We start from the raw sequence: 16,733 nt of genomic DNA, 5'->3' as shown, positions 1-16,733 counted from the left end.
CAAATGAACTGGATAGTTTCTTCTCTCTCTAAATTGCCATTGTGTGACTCAAAAGTGTTTCTTTTCTCTAAATGGTATCTCTTAATAAAAGAATTTTATTCAAAAAGCTCTAACATATCCTCTTGGTTAAAAAACAATCAAAAGAATCAAACAGCTTCAAGGTCATCGCCGTTCGCTTATGCCTGCTGTTCTAGGAGAAGAGAGGCAATTTTGGTTTTTTTTTTCCAAACTGGGCAAGGGTGTAATGCCAGCTGCAGAGGCGCTGGGAGCCCTTAACTGTGCTGTTCTTAACTGTGGAGATGCCACTACAGCTGCTGAGTGTTTGTAGCACACTGCTGTCTTCCACTTTCTTCCATTCTTAGAGCATTGAATTCTTTAAGCTCTTACTTTTTTTACTTAACAATTTAACTGTGCACTTACTAAGTGCAGTAAAAGCAGAATGAGACCTCAATCAAGAGGTCAAGGATCCAAACCTGAAGAGTTTGCCAGATAACTCTGTATATGTGCTATTCAAAGAGACACAGCCAGTCGTTGCTGTTTGGAAGTGTATGTGTGTGTTAGTAGGAGGAGAAAAAGGAAGGTTAAGGTATGTGTGAAGTAAACACAAGCTGCTATAAAGCAGTTCAAGTAGTGTTGATTCATCAACCATATGAGTGGGAGAGAAAACAAAGAAGCTACGGCAGGTACATTGGTGCATAGAGAATAAACAGCCATGGGACTTCAGGGCAGTAATCTAAACCCCCTGCCACAGGAAGCCTTCTGCACTTCTTTGGGTGGTTTTAATTTCTTGGCACCTTCTTTTTCTTGTTATTTTGCTTCTGTTCCATAGCCAAATATTGCTACAGGACAGCTCATTTAATATGCAAAATCAGTGAATTGGGTTCTATGCTTCAGTCGTCACACATCCCTTTTTAATGAAGAATAGTGTTATGTTTTTCATAAAGGTGGATGGATGATGCAGCAGTTCACTTCTGGGATCGTAATCTGGATAGATTGGGTAGAACTGTAATTTAGAGTCTTTGGGACCAGCACCCATGTTCAGGTTTAAGTTTAGAGCTGGTTATTAGAAAGTAAAAGCAAAAAACAATTCACACGAGCTGTGGTAAATGCAAAATAGGAAGGGGCTTCAAAATAGCTTTATTGACGTTGCAAACTAAATGCAGCCTACAGTGTTAAATGTGTTTCCTATTATCTGCTAATGTCTGTTTTAATAAAACAGTGGGAACTAAATGGTTGCTTCTTAATCAAAACCATGATTTTCTAAACATAAGCTATGTGATTCTGTTACAAATTGCCACATATAGATCTCCTAGGTCAAACTTTTTTCCTTTCTCATAGAAATAAATAAACAGTAAAATAATTGTACGCTCTGGAAGATCAAAGTAATTACAACTGAAGCCATGCAAAAATAAAAAATTCTCTGGAAAAAAAGCGAAAAGCATCAGGTTGCAGAGTATATAGTTAATGTTTAAATAAATATAAGAAAGTGAACAATCAATAATTTGATATCATTAGCAACAGATGTAAAAGCTATATACAAAAGGAATTGTATGAAATCTCAAGTAAACATTCTCAGTGTGCATTCTGTTGAACTCACCGAAAAGACARCTAAACTATTATGCTTGTAATTTAAAAAAAGTTTTCAGTTAGTTCAGCTCAGCATGGTAATTTTGTCTTGTGTCAAGACCATGCTAGAATAGAATTCTGCTCAAATTTTTTCTCCCACCCCGCCCTAGCCCCTTAAGGTTTTAAGACATTCACAGTTTACTCAGTGGCACGAGAGTTCGTACACAAACAGATTCAGGAATTCACCAGTGTGAGCACGGAGGCTTTTCGGTCTCCTCCTGGCTTGGAGCCTATCAAGTGGTATATCTGTGAGGACACGAGTGAATTTGTAATGGCATGTCCGCTTTCTCCGGTCTCCTTGGGATACACATATATATTTGAAAGAGAGCTTACGTTAACACAGTTCCGATGGAAAATGTACAATGGTTAGGAAATGAGAAGCTTACGGTTCTTCTGTGAACTTTCTCTTTCCCCCACGGACCTGCGTAATCGTTTGGGTGGTGATTAAGCCATCTAGTCTGTATGGTAGTTTTGTTCAAAATATGCAGCATGAATGAATTTAATATTACTATGTGAAGCCTTTTTAAACTCTGTTTTTAATTTTTTTCTTCTTTTTTGAGGGATGCGAGGCCTTTTGGTAATTTGTTGCATACGTGACAGAGTTTAAGTGTGTTTAAACCTACTTGAAAGAAGAATCACAGTTCCACCTTTTTACTAAAGGTTGCATATTTGATGCTCTGATGATAGTTGTACAGAGATGAGTTAGTCCAGCAGTTCTCAAGCTACCTTTCTCCTGCCCTGTCCTGCTGGGATGCTCCTCACCGGCCGAGAACCACACGACTGGTCTCTCCAGAGATGCAATGCGCGGGAGCTGGGAGAAGGTGGTTAGCACTGTTGAAATTCAGAATCTAAATAATTGACTTAACCTTCTGGGAAGGAAATGATGTGAAAGTGTGATCTTTATTCTGAAGAAGTGATCTTCTGTCAGTGTTGTAAAGCCTGCGTCAGGATCCAGCAGGAGAGCTCTCTCCAAGTCGGTTCATTTTTGCACAAAGTTGGTTCAATGTCCTTGAGAGAAAGCGTTTTCCATTCTCGTTGCCTCCGTGTTAGGGATGGAGGCACTGAGGCCCTGAGGAGAGGAGTGCCGTGACCAGGCACAACCACTAAGCCAGCATCAGCTGCAATGAAGCCAAGCCCTGTCAAGCTTCATGCTTGGGCTTGTTTAAAAGACCTGCATTGGTTCTTAATTTGACTAACAAATAGATGTGCAAATAAAAACAAGACCTTGTAGATAACTATATGCCCAAATATATATCTGTGGCGAGAAGTATTCCAGAACTTTTGCAGGCAATTCAAATTATTGTCTGGGGGTCAAACTTGTACCAGTGACTTGCTCACTGCCCAACATCTTGGGTTCGTAGCATTTTGGTTATTTTTTAGCTCTCTCTTTTTCTCAATAGCTATTTCACTTCCCAAGTGACATGCTTTCTATTTTTATCAAAAAGACTATCACTATATCAAAATTCTTTCACAACTGAAACTCTTCCCTGGTGTGAATCTTTTCTTTTTGCCTGACGACACAGCTTAGCTTGGTGGAGGAGGTTAGGAAGGGAGAAGGGAGAAATAAATACATTGTGAACTTAAAAATAAAAAGACATATTTTGTTTGTCTGGGAAATAAGGACATTTCATCTTTGCTCCTGCCATCAGTGACTGTCAAAATATAGCTTTTCTGTGGATGTGAGTTTTGAGACTGTGGCTGTCTCAGAGTTTTTGTGGAATGATGAGTCTTTTCAGTCTAAAGGAGGAGGGCTTGGTTATTTCTATTTCAATAGATCAGGAACTAGCTTCTGTAGGAAAGAGCTTTTATAGCTTCCTTAAAATGAGAATCTGCTTTGGCTGCTCTTTGATTTTTCCAATATCACTGATTTGTTGTTGTGTGCTGTTTTATTCTTGAAAGTATGTTTGCTTACTTCCCATAACGGATAGACAGAGCAATCTGTTTTTCTTATAATGTGTTTTAGAGGCCATTATAGGTTGAGAGAGGTTAGAAACAGGATTCTGAAGGGTTCCCAGCTTTGTTATTCCCAGGCTGAGAGAACCTACAATTCCGTCATGGTGATAATGCCAGTGTGAGTCTGGTGAAAATTTTCGTTATGTGCTTTGATGAACAGTTTTGAATTGTTTTGAATTGTTCCTCGCAGATGTGGAAGCCTCATGAAAAGACCCATGAGCTCTTTCCCAAGCAATGTTTTTGACTTTTAAAAATATCCTAGTTATTCATACATGCATATGTACATACATACATGAGTTTTTATGTAAATAGATTTTATATAAGTGTATATGTATGTATATATAGGTGTATATATATATCTTGGCCATGAGCCTTTTTGATTAGCCTGTTGAAGCAGAGATGTTAGGTTATTTAAGAAGAGATAATTTCTTGTCTTGTTTGAGTATTAGTTGTGGCTCTGGCACTAAACCAGATAGGATCATTTAGGTCAGCTGTGTGGCTCTTGACACTACTATAATTTTTCTTTTGCTTACTTTTATACTCCTGACTGTCTATTTATTGCACTAAAATAGGACTTTCCTCACTTTCTTAAAAAAAAAAAAAAAGAAAGAAAATAACTTCATTCGCAGGCAATATTTTCAGAATTTAGAAGACATGCAGGACCTGAAGACCATCTCTGACTCAGAGGCATCCTTCCAGGCCACGGACTGCTGTGCTGCTTTATGAGGACAGTAGTTCATTGATTTGCATTGGTCATGCGAAAATGTCGAATCTCCCTCTTTAAATATAAGCTTAGAGCTGTCAAGCTTTAGCAAGAATTATAGACCCCTGTCTACTCTTTTCCACACTCACATTTAAATTTCATAGTTCAGTCTAGTCCCTGATGTTAAGTGCCAGTTTGGGGGATTTGCGCACGTGTATTGTTAAGAAACAATTTACCCACTGCAATGTGTTCCAGGAGCTTTGGGTAAATGTGGCCCTCTTGGCTATTCCCCTGTGTAAAGAGAATGAAAACATCCTTTTTTTTCTTTAAACTTAATTTTTATCTAAAGTAAATGTGTGCATGAATTTCAGCTTTGCGGAGTGTCTTTCCTGTCCTTTGGCTATTTTGGCTCTCACTCCTATGGTACATATATCATGGCAGAAAGGTATGTCTGATTAGCCGAATACCATGTCCTGCGTGTGCGTGTGGCCAGAGCTGCAGCCATTACTGCCTTAGGGACTAAGTGAGGTCTAGTGAAGTCTAAGTCCAGTCTAGTGAAGGTGGAAAGCCTTTCTGTAGAGAAACTGCCTAGTCGTTTGTCCCCTGTATGTTGTCCCTGCCATGCAGAAGGTTTTTATGACTGCTTGATTTTATTCTATTTTAATTAAGAGATGCTGACTGAGCCTGCTCAAATAATGTCACTCACTCAACTTTAGGGTTTTAAAATGTCTTCTGTTCCAAGTATAGCAAGATGCTTCTCCCAGTGAGGACCAGTTGTGCACCAAGGCTGGGAGGTCTGTCCAGTCACTCCTGAATTCTTAGTGAGTAAAGAACAATCTTCATTTTATAAAAAACAATAAGACAAAAACCCACACATTTCTTTTTTATCTCCAAAATTGCAAAATGAATTTTCTTCATATTTAAAAAGTATTTTTTTGTGAGGCCAAATAAGAACATGATAGCTCAAAAGGAGAGAACTTTTGAGAAAGTAAGCAGTAGTGGAAATTAGACTGGAAAGGGAGGAAAACCTGAAGTTGGATATAAGCTTTCCTGGCGTGAAAGCTGTTAATGCGACTGTCTCTGATCATGTGGATTTCACAGAGTACATAATTGATTCTGTCCCTGAGAACGCAACTGAGTTCTGTTCACTCCAAGCATCTGAAGGGTTTATATGTCTTTCTTAATGATGTTTGTCTTCTGTCTCATTCCTTTCATCATCTCTGATGTTATGAGTCAGGAAGAGATCTGTACTTATCTCCAAGAGGGATTGCACAATTGACTGGGGTATTCCGGTAGATTTGCATCTGCCTCTTGAGGCGCCCACAGAAGGTTAGTACTTAAATAGCAGGACAGACATCTGTCACAGTAGTTTGACAGGGAGGGAGATATTATTATACCAGATGAGACCATCAGTCCATCTAAACCAGCACTTTCTGTGTTCCTGTAAGACAGTTCTGAGTAATGTTTGTCCTGCTTCTCCTTTTCCATTTTACATGACCAGTATTTATACATTAAACCACGGTGGTCACTAAAGTATCTTCTGTGTAACACCTTTCTCCGCCATGTGGACCTGGCATGTCCTGTTTACAAGTGATGTTAACATGGTTATGAAGTACTGAGTTCATACTACTGTGGGCCCTCTTTATCCTCTACGGTAGCCCCAAAATAATCTAAAAATAAGATGGGCTAAATTCTTCTTTTCTGACAAGCAGTTTTGGCAGCAATGAAGGTTCAGGGTCAGCCCACTGGAAGACTATGGCTTACTATGTTTAAGTGGAAGTGACAGAAAACACATTAGCATCTCTGTGCCCCAAGGGACAAATTGGATTTAGTCTTTAGGAAGAGACCAGGGGAGGCTCAGCTGCACAAAGATAAAGAATTTTAGTTCACTCTACTCGCTTCACCTGGCACTGATGCTGATCAAAGATCCACTTTTAATGATGGTTCTTCCAAATACAAAAATAGTGACTTGTGCGTTGGTGGGAACTGAAATTTTCAACACAACCAAAAACAGACAATTGCCTTTCCTGTCTATTTTCCATTAGGCTTGGATAAAGGCCTTTGCTACCCACAGCCAGCAGGCAAACAATTTCTGAATATGGTCTATAGCTATTTTGAGGTCATTAGCCCTGCTGCAGAAGTCGAGTCAAAGAAAGGTCTTAAAAATTACAATTTATTATCAGGTCTGCCCCTCCAGTCAACCTGCATTTTCTCCAGTCCTGACCGTAAGAATAAATGGCCCAGCCAGAGATCAGACAGTAAGTGAAGTCAATGAACGACTTTGGGTAAATATGAAGATTAGATGTTGAATGAAAATGAGACTCCTCAGACCAGCCCCTTGCACTGAAGTGGTTAAGTGGGCTGTGATTAAAAGAAATAAGTAATTATCCTAATTATAGATGAAAAGATACAGAATTACCACTTTAAAAGCACCTCCTGTGCTCTGGAGTGGTTCTGTTATTTGCAAAGTGGTAGCTTATAATTATGTAGCATGAGCGAGAGGGCACTCTCTTGGTGTACTGCAGCAGCCCTGCCTCCCTGAGACGGAGGGTGGTGTCGAGTTGGGGAGCGCTTCTTCCCCCAAGCAGAGCCCCAAGGTTCGAGCCTTGCTCCAGTGAGCAGGATGGTGCTAAGCCACCAGAAATGGTGGATTCTTTGTGGCCCAAGGTTAGCGCAAGGCATGCGAAACTTCACAAGCAGAGCGCTCTCTGTGCTGACCCGAGCTAGCTCTGTTTGGCCATTACCACTGCTAGTAATGGCTTTTATGATCACCAGGTTTTAAATAATAAATAAAACAAAGCAGCAAGCTCTGAAGCCGTTGTGCTGGAGCACAACCCTGGGGTGGTGACATCCTGTCACAATTGAAACATGGCAATTCTGCAGGCAAGTAACGAATTACAAAATGTTCCTTTACCAGCCTCTTCCTACTCCGTTGGGGGCAACGAGCCTGTGTATGCCTGGGGGACTGAAAAGCTCGGGACTTGCTGGGTCCTGGGTGCTGAAGGGTCCCCTATGTCACCGTTGCGGTGCAGCACAAGGAGACATGTTAAGTTCTTGCTCTCCCTGCGATACCCATTCTTGTGTGCACTAAGGAATTTGGTTTCCAGTGCTGTCAGTCAGTTCAGTGCCGTTCATAAGCCCGAAATACCCCACAGGCTGTTTGTCAGAATGTTTCTATTAACAACTCAGTGAAAATAAAGGGTGAGGGGAAGGGAAGGTGGAGAAATAAATCTTTTTTTAAATCTCTTGAGCTGGTTTTATTTCAAATGGAAAGTTGCATGCGGACCACCCCAAGCTATTGTGCTGTGGACTGCGTCAGCTATTTGACTGTGCAAGGAAGATTTGGGTAGAGGTTAAGAGCATCACACAGGGGAAGAGTGCTTTGGATTGCTTTTGTGCTGTATCCAGGAAGTTTCTAGCTCAGTATGAAGTTGAAATACATTGACACACGTGGTAATCATTATAAGAGAAAGGAGCATTGAAATATGACAATTTGCTGCTCTCATTCTGGCGATTATGTCGGTCTCTGAGCATCTTGTAGAGGTAGTGACATGTTGGAGGGGGTTGTAGGCCGGTGAAGGACAGACAGCATCCTAGCGTGCTGCTCACTGGCCTTGGGCGCAGTACCTGTTGTCCAGACGCTGACACCTAGCCTCCGCTGACGTGTCGCATGGCTTTGGGAGGGGGCTGTGAAACACGGAGGGGCTGTGTTGTGCTTTGGCTTGCAAGAGCTCTTTGAGCAAAGAGCTGGAGAATCATATGACCAAGCAGCATGACACGGGGGGCAAGAGGGAACGTTTCCAAGTCTACTGCTGTGGCCGCACCGCTGATGGGAGGTGGGTAACAGCCTTCTGGAGCAGCTTTTGCTCACCTAGCCCAGGCATCACTAGCAGAGGAGGTTTGTCAGCAGGACTTGAACACAGACGGCACAAGCTCATGGAGCCCTTTCTTCCCTGCTTACGTTCCTGCTGCTCTGCCTTCACAGCTGCTGTGTCCGATATATTCAGGTACCAGCCAGCTCCTGCCTTTATGGATGCTGTAAAGGCGTCTCCAGTTGAGTGGAGCAATAGTAAAGATGGGAGGGACAAGAGTAAGACTGTAATGGGGAAGGAACAGGAAAAATGGAGGATGCACATCAAGAGAGCCATGTCTCAAGAAGATCTGGGGCAGAACATCGGTGTCGCAGCAACTTTGTGGTTCCTGCATGCCTTTTTTCTCAGAGCATTGCCGGGGCAGCTGGCCTTTCTCCCCAGTGCCAGTCTCCATCGCAGCCTTCCCGCAGGACTGCCTCTGTCCGGGCCCCACAGCGCCCCACCAATTCCTAGTTTGTGAAGAACAACAGGGAATCTGATATGGGTAGTGGTGCTAGAGAAGGGGAGAGTCTGAGGAGTTGAGTAATGCACATTTTTTCCATCCAGCGTAACTGTTAATGGTAACTTTTTATTATTGAAGTGGTTGAAGTGACTAGAATCTGGTTTGTTTATTGGGAATATATGCAGGGCTGCATAGTCTAATATGGTGGAGAAAGGAAACTGATAATAAGGGAAAAATACACCTATGGAAGCAAGTCAGGTGATGTCTCCGTGTTATTGTAATTCCAAGTAGCACTGCAGAGATTAACAGCTTGGCAGCCTTTGCATCTTCAACTTTATTTTTATAGGGGTTTATAACTTGGCACTGAAGTCAGGAGTGGGTGGAAACTTGGCAAATGTGGTTCAGCCCAGAAAGTTAATTTTATTTATATTTATTTCTCACCAAGTTTTCAAAAACACTTGGTTACTGTTTTTGTGTTCTAACAAGTAGTAATTTGCTGGTTTCAGTGACTTATTCTCTGTGAATTTCTTAAACTACAAAATAGTTCAGAGATTATTTCAGCTCTCCTGAAACTCCTGGTGTAAGGCCTCTAGATTTCCAGGGGTGCAAGTGAAGACTGAAAGTATCTGTTATTGTATTTGCTTTTAGCATAATACTCTAATTATTTCAAGTATACTGCACAACTTCTTTATTTTATTTGTGTCAGATTAATTCCTGATTGTTGAGTAGCTCCTGCACCTTTGGAGTAATTACATTTGGTTTTGCTGGCAATTGGGTGAGTTTAACAGCATTCCTCAGGTGGAGGCCTCCCGCCGAGGGGCTGGGGCGGCCGGCTCGGGCACGGCGCTGGGAAGAGCACGTCGCCGGCTGCCGTCTCGCCCTCCCCGTGGCCGTGCAGGCCCTTGAATAGCATGGCAGCTCTGTCCCTGCCATTAACACCACTCATGTTTCATAGCACAGATTGATTTCATGTCTGTCCTAAAGCCAGAGAACGGCCCTTTCGGGGAGGCCCGTTGATAGGGGTTTTCAGCAAATTGAAATATGGTGCTATCTGCTGAGCAGGCTGCGAGTCGTGTGTCAGAAAGGGCCGTTTGTTTGCAGTAGTGTTTGTGTATTGCGTGAGATGGGTCAAAACTATGTCGTTGAAGCACACTGCGCAAGTAAACACCGTGGAAAATTAGTAGGGTTGAAACTTTGGCTTTTGTGGAAAAATAGCAATTTTAAGAAATGTTTAATTTTTATTTAGAAGGTTTTAAATTTTTTATTTTTATTTTAAAAGGTTTCGGTTTAGCTTTTTAAAAGCAATTATTTTATTGAAGGCTAAAGATTTTCTGGATTATTTTTCTTCCAAAGAACAGGAAGAGGGAATTAAAATTTCATACAAAAAATAAGAATTTTCATAAAAAGAAAAAAAATCCTGGGCACTATTCACCTACATGTAGACTTCAGTACTCATTTGATGTTGTGCAGCGACAGCTGTAAAGCAGCTGTGTGTGCTTGTGGGTGTTCAGGCCACGGCGCTCTCCCCAGTGAGAATTCAGCCCTCGTCTTCTGGGATTAGCTGTGAAGGTGAAAAGAGCTCTCTGCTCTATTGAGAAGGAAACAGAGAAGGTCCTCAGTAAACTGTCGTCCTGAGTATTAGCTGTGTAAAGCTTCAAAGTTTTATACAGATTAAGTTTTAAAAAAGGGTTCAAAGCCTTGTACAGTTGTTAATCATTACACGAGTTGTCATAGTATTATGACATTCATAAAATAAATCCTAGCTTGTTCTCTGCTGAAAACAAGGGTGGGATGAGGCAGTAGTCTCCTAGTTGCGAGATACTGGGTCCCCCAACACTTTCTGTCAGATCCCTGTGTCACTGCCTGCCAAGTGCATGTCGCAAAGCTCGTGGAATCTGCAACCTCGTCTACAGCGACTTCTGCTTACTTACAGTTATCTAAGTGATAGTTTTATTTCTGTACTTTTTAAACTTCATTTCCTGTTTCAAATATTACTTTTGCAGGAAATGTAGTTTTGTAGTATGTTTACTTACTTTTGCACTTACATGAAAAGATACTGTGGCATTGCTGATGTAAGATACTCAAAAGGGACAACATGTATCTACATATGTAATTACAGGATATATATTTGGTTTGTAGAGTTTCATTTCTTACAGGATGTTGTCACTTAAGAGTCATGGGTCTTTGTTGTGCTAAACAAAGGTTTTTGGAAGAGTGTGAAGCCATGAAAAAAGGGCACCATAAATCAGTGAATAGGATGTTGTCAAAATCTGTATTCTGTAAAGTTGATATGACAGACTCATAGTGGTGAGGCTTTGGATATTAATGGAAAGGTGAGGTGAAGGCACAGAACGCAAGAGCATTGTATCCTTCCCCCTGCCCACCTTACCTCCTCCCCCCCCCACCCCCCCCCCCCCCAAAAAAAAAAGAAAAAAAAAGAAAAACCATTGCTCTAAAATCTTTTCATGTGTGAATTGGGGGCAGACATGGTTTTGTAGCATGCTTCACACAAGGGGCTTGATTCTGCTGTAGAGCGTTCAGGTGAATTGATGTTACCAAATAACTTTATCCACACAGAATGCAGGGTAGTTTATGTGGGAAAAAGATATAGTTGCTGAGTTTGTAATGAGAAGTTGATCCATGAGCTGCACAAGGAAGGATCTAGTTTCCATTGGATTTGTTTGGATACTAATTTGGGTTTCTTTCCCATTCACCTCTTTTTGAGAGTTCATTCAGTTTGACAGCAGGTTCAAAAGTTAGCGACAGTATGAGCAGAAATGTCTGAGCTTGTTACTTTAGGAAATGAGGCTGGAGAGGGAACCTGCTACCTGTTTGATAAGGAGGCTTCCTACGCAGTGGGCGAAACCTGTGCAAAAGACTGTTGATTACTTGTTCTTCCTCTGTGCTGCTTTTGCTTATGTTTTTTGTGGAGCTCTTACGCAAGTGCAGATTTGCAAACTAAAGTGGGTGTGCTGTTGTGTACAGTCACCTGCAGTAATCCTTAGGCTAACAGCCCTCTTGTAAGTGCAGACTGAAATGACAGCAAACTAATTTTTCTCTTTTAACAGTGGAAAGAGTGGAAAGAGAAAACCTTTCAGACTATTGTGTTCTTGGTCAACGTCCCATGCACTTACCAAATATCAACCAGCTGGCAACCTTGGGAAAAACTAGCGAACAATCTCCTCATGGCCAAATTCACCACAGCACTCCAATCCGAAACCAAGTGCCAACGATGCAGACAATGATAAACCCGGGGCTCCTGTCTCCTCAGCTCAGTCCGCAACTGGTAAGGCAGCAGATAGCGATGGCCCATCTGATAAACCAACAGATTGCCGTCAGCCGGCTATTGGCTCACCAGCACCCTCAAGCTATCAACCAACAGTTCTTGAATCATCCACCCATCCCTCGAGCTGTCAAACCGGAGCCATCGAATTCATCGGTGGAAGTGTCTCCAGATATTTACCAGCAAGTTAGAGATGAGCTGAAGAGAGCCAGTGTGTCTCAAGCTGTCTTTGCAAGAGTAGCATTCAACCGCACACAGGTATTGATTTCTATTCTATAACCAAGCAGAGCTGAGGGGGCAAAGTTGTGACTCTTATGGGCTCTATGGTTGTTGCAGATCAAGGCAGGAGATGGGCCATGGAAATAGGTCAGATCACCCTCCCTTTCTTTCTCCCAGTCTCTTTGTTTGAATTGAACAAGACAGTTTCTTCCTGGGACAGCAGTTTGTTTGCATTTGGTCACCCCAGTGCTGTTACCTGAGCTTTGTTCTCTAGAGGTAGTTCTGCTTGTGTGAGCTCTTCCCTCAGTTCCTCTTCCTGGCTATAAACTTCCACGTCTGCTCCTACCTCATGGCCGGGAAGAGGTGACAAGAGACTGGGGGAGTCAGAGGGGTCTTTGGGCTTCTGCCACTTCCTCAGTTCCTTCCATGCTATCTACTGTTGATGCCAAGGCTGGTGCCAGAGGCTACTGCCCCAAGAAGCGCATAAGAAAAGTGTCCATAGACTGAAAGACTGTCTTGGTGCCAGCTGACTGTGTAAGAATTGACTGACTGCTGGAAAGGTGTCTGCCATTTGCAGCAGATCATGTTTGCTTTCATACATTTGACAGAGTTTTTCTCACTCAAATAATGAAATTGCGATGTTGAAATAATCAAAAGATAGTATCAGCTTCAGTCTAGCACCTGGATACCCAGGTGAGCGCATGTTCAGAAAGGGAGGCCGTTTACATTTATCCTGCTGCCAGATACCATTCAAAGCATACAAAGCATGATCTCTAGTCCATGGTACTCTGTAATAAGGCTAAAGGAGTGGAAAGTGGTTTCATATTTAAATATTGCTACAAATTTCTTTTGTGCAGTCAGAGTTGATCTTTGAGGTAAGCTTTACCAACAAGAAAAAACAAGGGCCACGTGCGTATATGTCTCCTGCAGGTCTGTCCCTTGCTCCATACAGTGCTTTTGCCTGTTCTCCTGGATTAATGATTTTCTTTGGCACTACCATTTTGGAAATGCCATGTTATGAGGGAACTAATTAAAGTATGGAGCACATTTTTATTACTTCCCTTCTTCCATTAAATTCATAAGATGGCTGCACTCAGAAAAAACATTCATTTTCAATCAACATGACTTCGAGTTCTGGGGTTAGCCTTGAGGATATCAAATGAAAACTACATAGGAATGTATGAGTATTTCCTCTTTAAAATGCTGCTTTTAATTTGGAAAAGCTTTTCATCCCTCTGGGATCATAACCTGTTGTATATAAAGCCTGCTATAATCAAGGTAGATGGTATTGACAGAATGACATATTCTGAACTTGAGCAGGAGGTCAGCAGTAATGTTGCCGGTGAGGGTTCTGCCACTGTCACTGAACATAAAGCCCTGCTTTAGCCAGATTGGAGAGCTGGGTTGGTAGTACTCAAGTCTGCTAATAAACCAAAAGCTGATCCCTAAATGAAAAAGCTGTCTTACAACTTGTATGTTAAATCGACAGTTCTGCTATAGCATTTAAAAGGAGGCAAGGTTTTGATTCTGCAGATCTAGGAAAATCCAAGCCTTGCATATCACTGACTGAGCTGCATATCGCCTGTGCAGGACGGCAGTGAAAAGGCAGGCATACGAGGGAGACCACTCGGGCCTTTCTCTAGCAGCAACACAGCATTGCTCTGTGTGTGGTGTTTAACAGCATCCACGATAGAGATTGTTCCACATTCTCGATAGATAATCCAAAATCTGGACTAAATCAGCTGCAGTATGTTTCTTTACTTTCCTGTGGTGTTCTGGCATAGCTCCCGTGGTTTTAGGACACTGAACAGGGCTTTGAGTGAAATGTGCTTTCTTCCCAACTTCAGTGGCTCCTGGCAGAGTGACTGTGGGCCAGTCACACCTGACAGCATTTGCAACCCCCCATATGACTTAGGACACCAAGTTTCACTGAATTCCAGGTTCTTCAAAGAGTAATGTGCACCAAAACTGACATCTTGGCTGAGCTATCTCTCCAAAAGCATTCATCATTCAAACCAGCTTTCACATCTCTTTGATCATCTCTGCATTCCAGTTCTGTAGAAAAGAGGGCAAATACAGCTACGATTTTATTCAAGATACAGAAAACTGTTTCTGAACCTTTTTAATACTGAATGTTTAAACACTTGAAAATCTACRTGTTAACGAAATACATTGGTACAGTAGCATGGAAGATAATTGCTACAATGTCCTGTTGTGGGCACATTTCTTGTGTACCTAACCTGATAGTAGAGTAGATTTGTTCTAGAGTAACAATTTCAAATATTACCCCTCTGTTGAGAGTAGACCAGAGACCAGAGGCTGAATCCCGTCTTCTTGGAAGCCAGCTGGGTCTGCATAGAGTGTAATTCAGAAGCTCTCCAGGACACACTCTGAGTTTCAGACCTCTTATCTGGGAAATGGCATAATGCTATCCAGCTGCCTTAGATTTCACCGTCAATGCCTGAGACTCCAGCCGAGTATCCATCTCCTTCTCCTGCATGCTTCCCTGGAGAAATGCCAAATCTATTTTAGTCATATGTGTTCTGCCTGCAGACATCCTCAAGAGTGATGGAGGCAGTGGCAGCTGAAAGAAAAGTTTGGTGGCTTCAGACTGAAATTTTGATGGTTTCTCAGGACATGCCCACACTGCACAGTATAGGGTGAGACAGTAACCTCCAAAATAGCACTGACCAAGCCGGTGGCAGGCGGTTATCTTTTGTAGCCCTGTGGAGAGCACTGTACTGCTTCTTGGATGGCGCTGTGCTTTCCCATGCATGTACTGGCTCAGATTGAGCCCACCGATCAGGAGCACGGAGCTAAGCTGCACTGGATGGACATGCTGAGGTAATGTCCTTCAAGAAGGTGTCAGGCACCTTTAGTGGGCAGGACTTCACCTGGAAATGTGATGCAATGATCCGTCCTCAGACAATTTTACACTAGAGTTCAGTGTACAAAATGAAGTCTGTAGTTCAGGGTAGTAATATCACCTACTTTGTCAGTCCTCCTGTCCTTCTACTGATATGTATCTTAGGTGGCACTAACTTTTCTAGCTTTTCGTTAAAAAAAAMCCTTCCCTATTTTTGATTGCCTCATGATAAAATATCAGACAAATGTAATTTTATACAAAAGAAAAGAAATAATCTACTTTTAGCTTTCCATCATAAGTGATGTCAGGTACTGTACAGTCCATGACAGTGATACCAGAACAAGCAAGTCTTTAACATCCGTAAAAGATTAATGGCATCTCAGAGCTGCATTCCATTAGACTACAGGGCCTTAATATGGATTTTATGTACAGTGCATCATTTCCCTAGGAGCCATCAGTGTAGCAAAAGAATGTAGGTACATATTTATGCCTTGCTCTCCTCAGTTTTTAATTCCAAAATTAATTTCATATCAGTCTCCCTTTGGGTCAGAGACTGTTGTCCCAAGTAATAATAAGAGGTGCTTGGATACAGTCGGCCTTGCACTGCACAGCAGAAGATGTGGGATGTTCCCAAAAGTCCACAGTGGAGAAGCAACATAAAAAGCACCTGAAGTGGAGTCTGAAGTCTGCTCTCACCTCCTTGCATTTCCCCTGCTGCCTCCCGAGGATCCTGTCCCCAGGAAGTGCGGAGACACTTGCATTTCTGTCTGAAAATGTTTGGGTTTGTTGCATTTTGCAGGAAGTGCCAACCTCAAAAACTAGAGGTCTGTTATTTCTCATGATGGTACCAAATAATAGATGCTGCATGCCAGCCAGCTAATAATTGTATTAATCACTGCATTATGGGCCACTGCTTAATCTTTCTTCATGGTAGCTGTGTAGTGCACATTAGCCTATAATTAAGTATAGCTTCATGAAATATGTACTGTGAGGCTTGTTTAATAGATAAACTATTCTCTAATTTATTTTAAAGTCCAATGACCTACATACTCAATGCTGAAAACCCCCCTCTTACAAACATTATTTCTCCCCTGAGACCTTCCATCTGAGCAAATCTGTTAAATGAAGTAGAGGAAGCTTTGATCCAAACTAGGCTAAATCCGTCGGAACAAATGGCCGACACGTATGCATGCGTGTGTGTGGGAAGGGGGATGCAGGAAGGGAGCAGGGTCAGAAGAAGGAGAGATGAAGTTGCGTGATATGTGAAACATCTGCATCTTCCTCTAAAAGCTGGAATTTCATAGCGTAAGACAGCAATATTTGCTTATGCCTGTGGTTGCACTGTTTGTGTGTGAAACAAATCGGTTCAGGGCTCCTACCGATGTCCCCCTCTGCAATGGTGACTGACTAAATACTGACAGGTGGTTTGGTACCAGCTCTGCAGCAGGAGCGCTGCACAGTGTATTTGGCTTGAGCTACTTTTAAACGGAAAGTTCCAGAATGAACATTTTAAGGTTTGTTTGAAACTGGGCTGCCTTGGCTGCAGTGACCATGAGATGGTGGAGTTCAGGATCCTGCGAGGAGGCAGCAGGGCACCAAGTAGGATTGCAACCCTGGACTTCAGGAGAGCAAACTTTGGCCTCTTCAGGGACCTACTTGGAGGAATCCCATGGGTGAGGGCCCTAGAAGGAAGGAGTGTTCAAGAGAGCTGGTTAATATTCAAACATCACTTCCTCCAGGCTCAAGAGCGGTGCATCCCTATGAGTAGG

General features: G+C 42.3%; 1 protein-coding gene across 2 annotated transcripts in view; it reads left to right on the top strand.

Annotated features, from left to right (window-relative positions):
• SATB2 (SATB homeobox 2) overlaps nucleotides 1–16,733 on the top strand; it is a 116,771-nt gene that overhangs the window by 47,651 nt on the left and 52,387 nt on the right. For both annotated transcript variants that reach the window (XM_026072456.1, XM_026072457.1), the window contains exons 5-6: nucleotides 7,324–7,332; nucleotides 11,674–12,137. In XM_026072456.1, the coding sequence (XP_025928241.1) occupies nucleotides 7,324–7,332; nucleotides 11,674–12,137 (473 nt within the window). The remainder of the gene's footprint in view (nucleotides 1–7,323; nucleotides 7,333–11,673; nucleotides 12,138–16,733) is intronic.

This window comes from Apteryx rowi, unplaced genomic scaffold (assembly GCF_003343035.1).
Source record: "Apteryx rowi isolate R43461 unplaced genomic scaffold, aptRow1 scaffold_342, whole genome shotgun sequence".
Taxonomy (NCBI): domain Eukaryota; kingdom Metazoa; phylum Chordata; class Aves; order Apterygiformes; family Apterygidae; genus Apteryx; species Apteryx rowi.
This window is presented reverse-complemented; position numbering and strand designations above follow the sequence as displayed.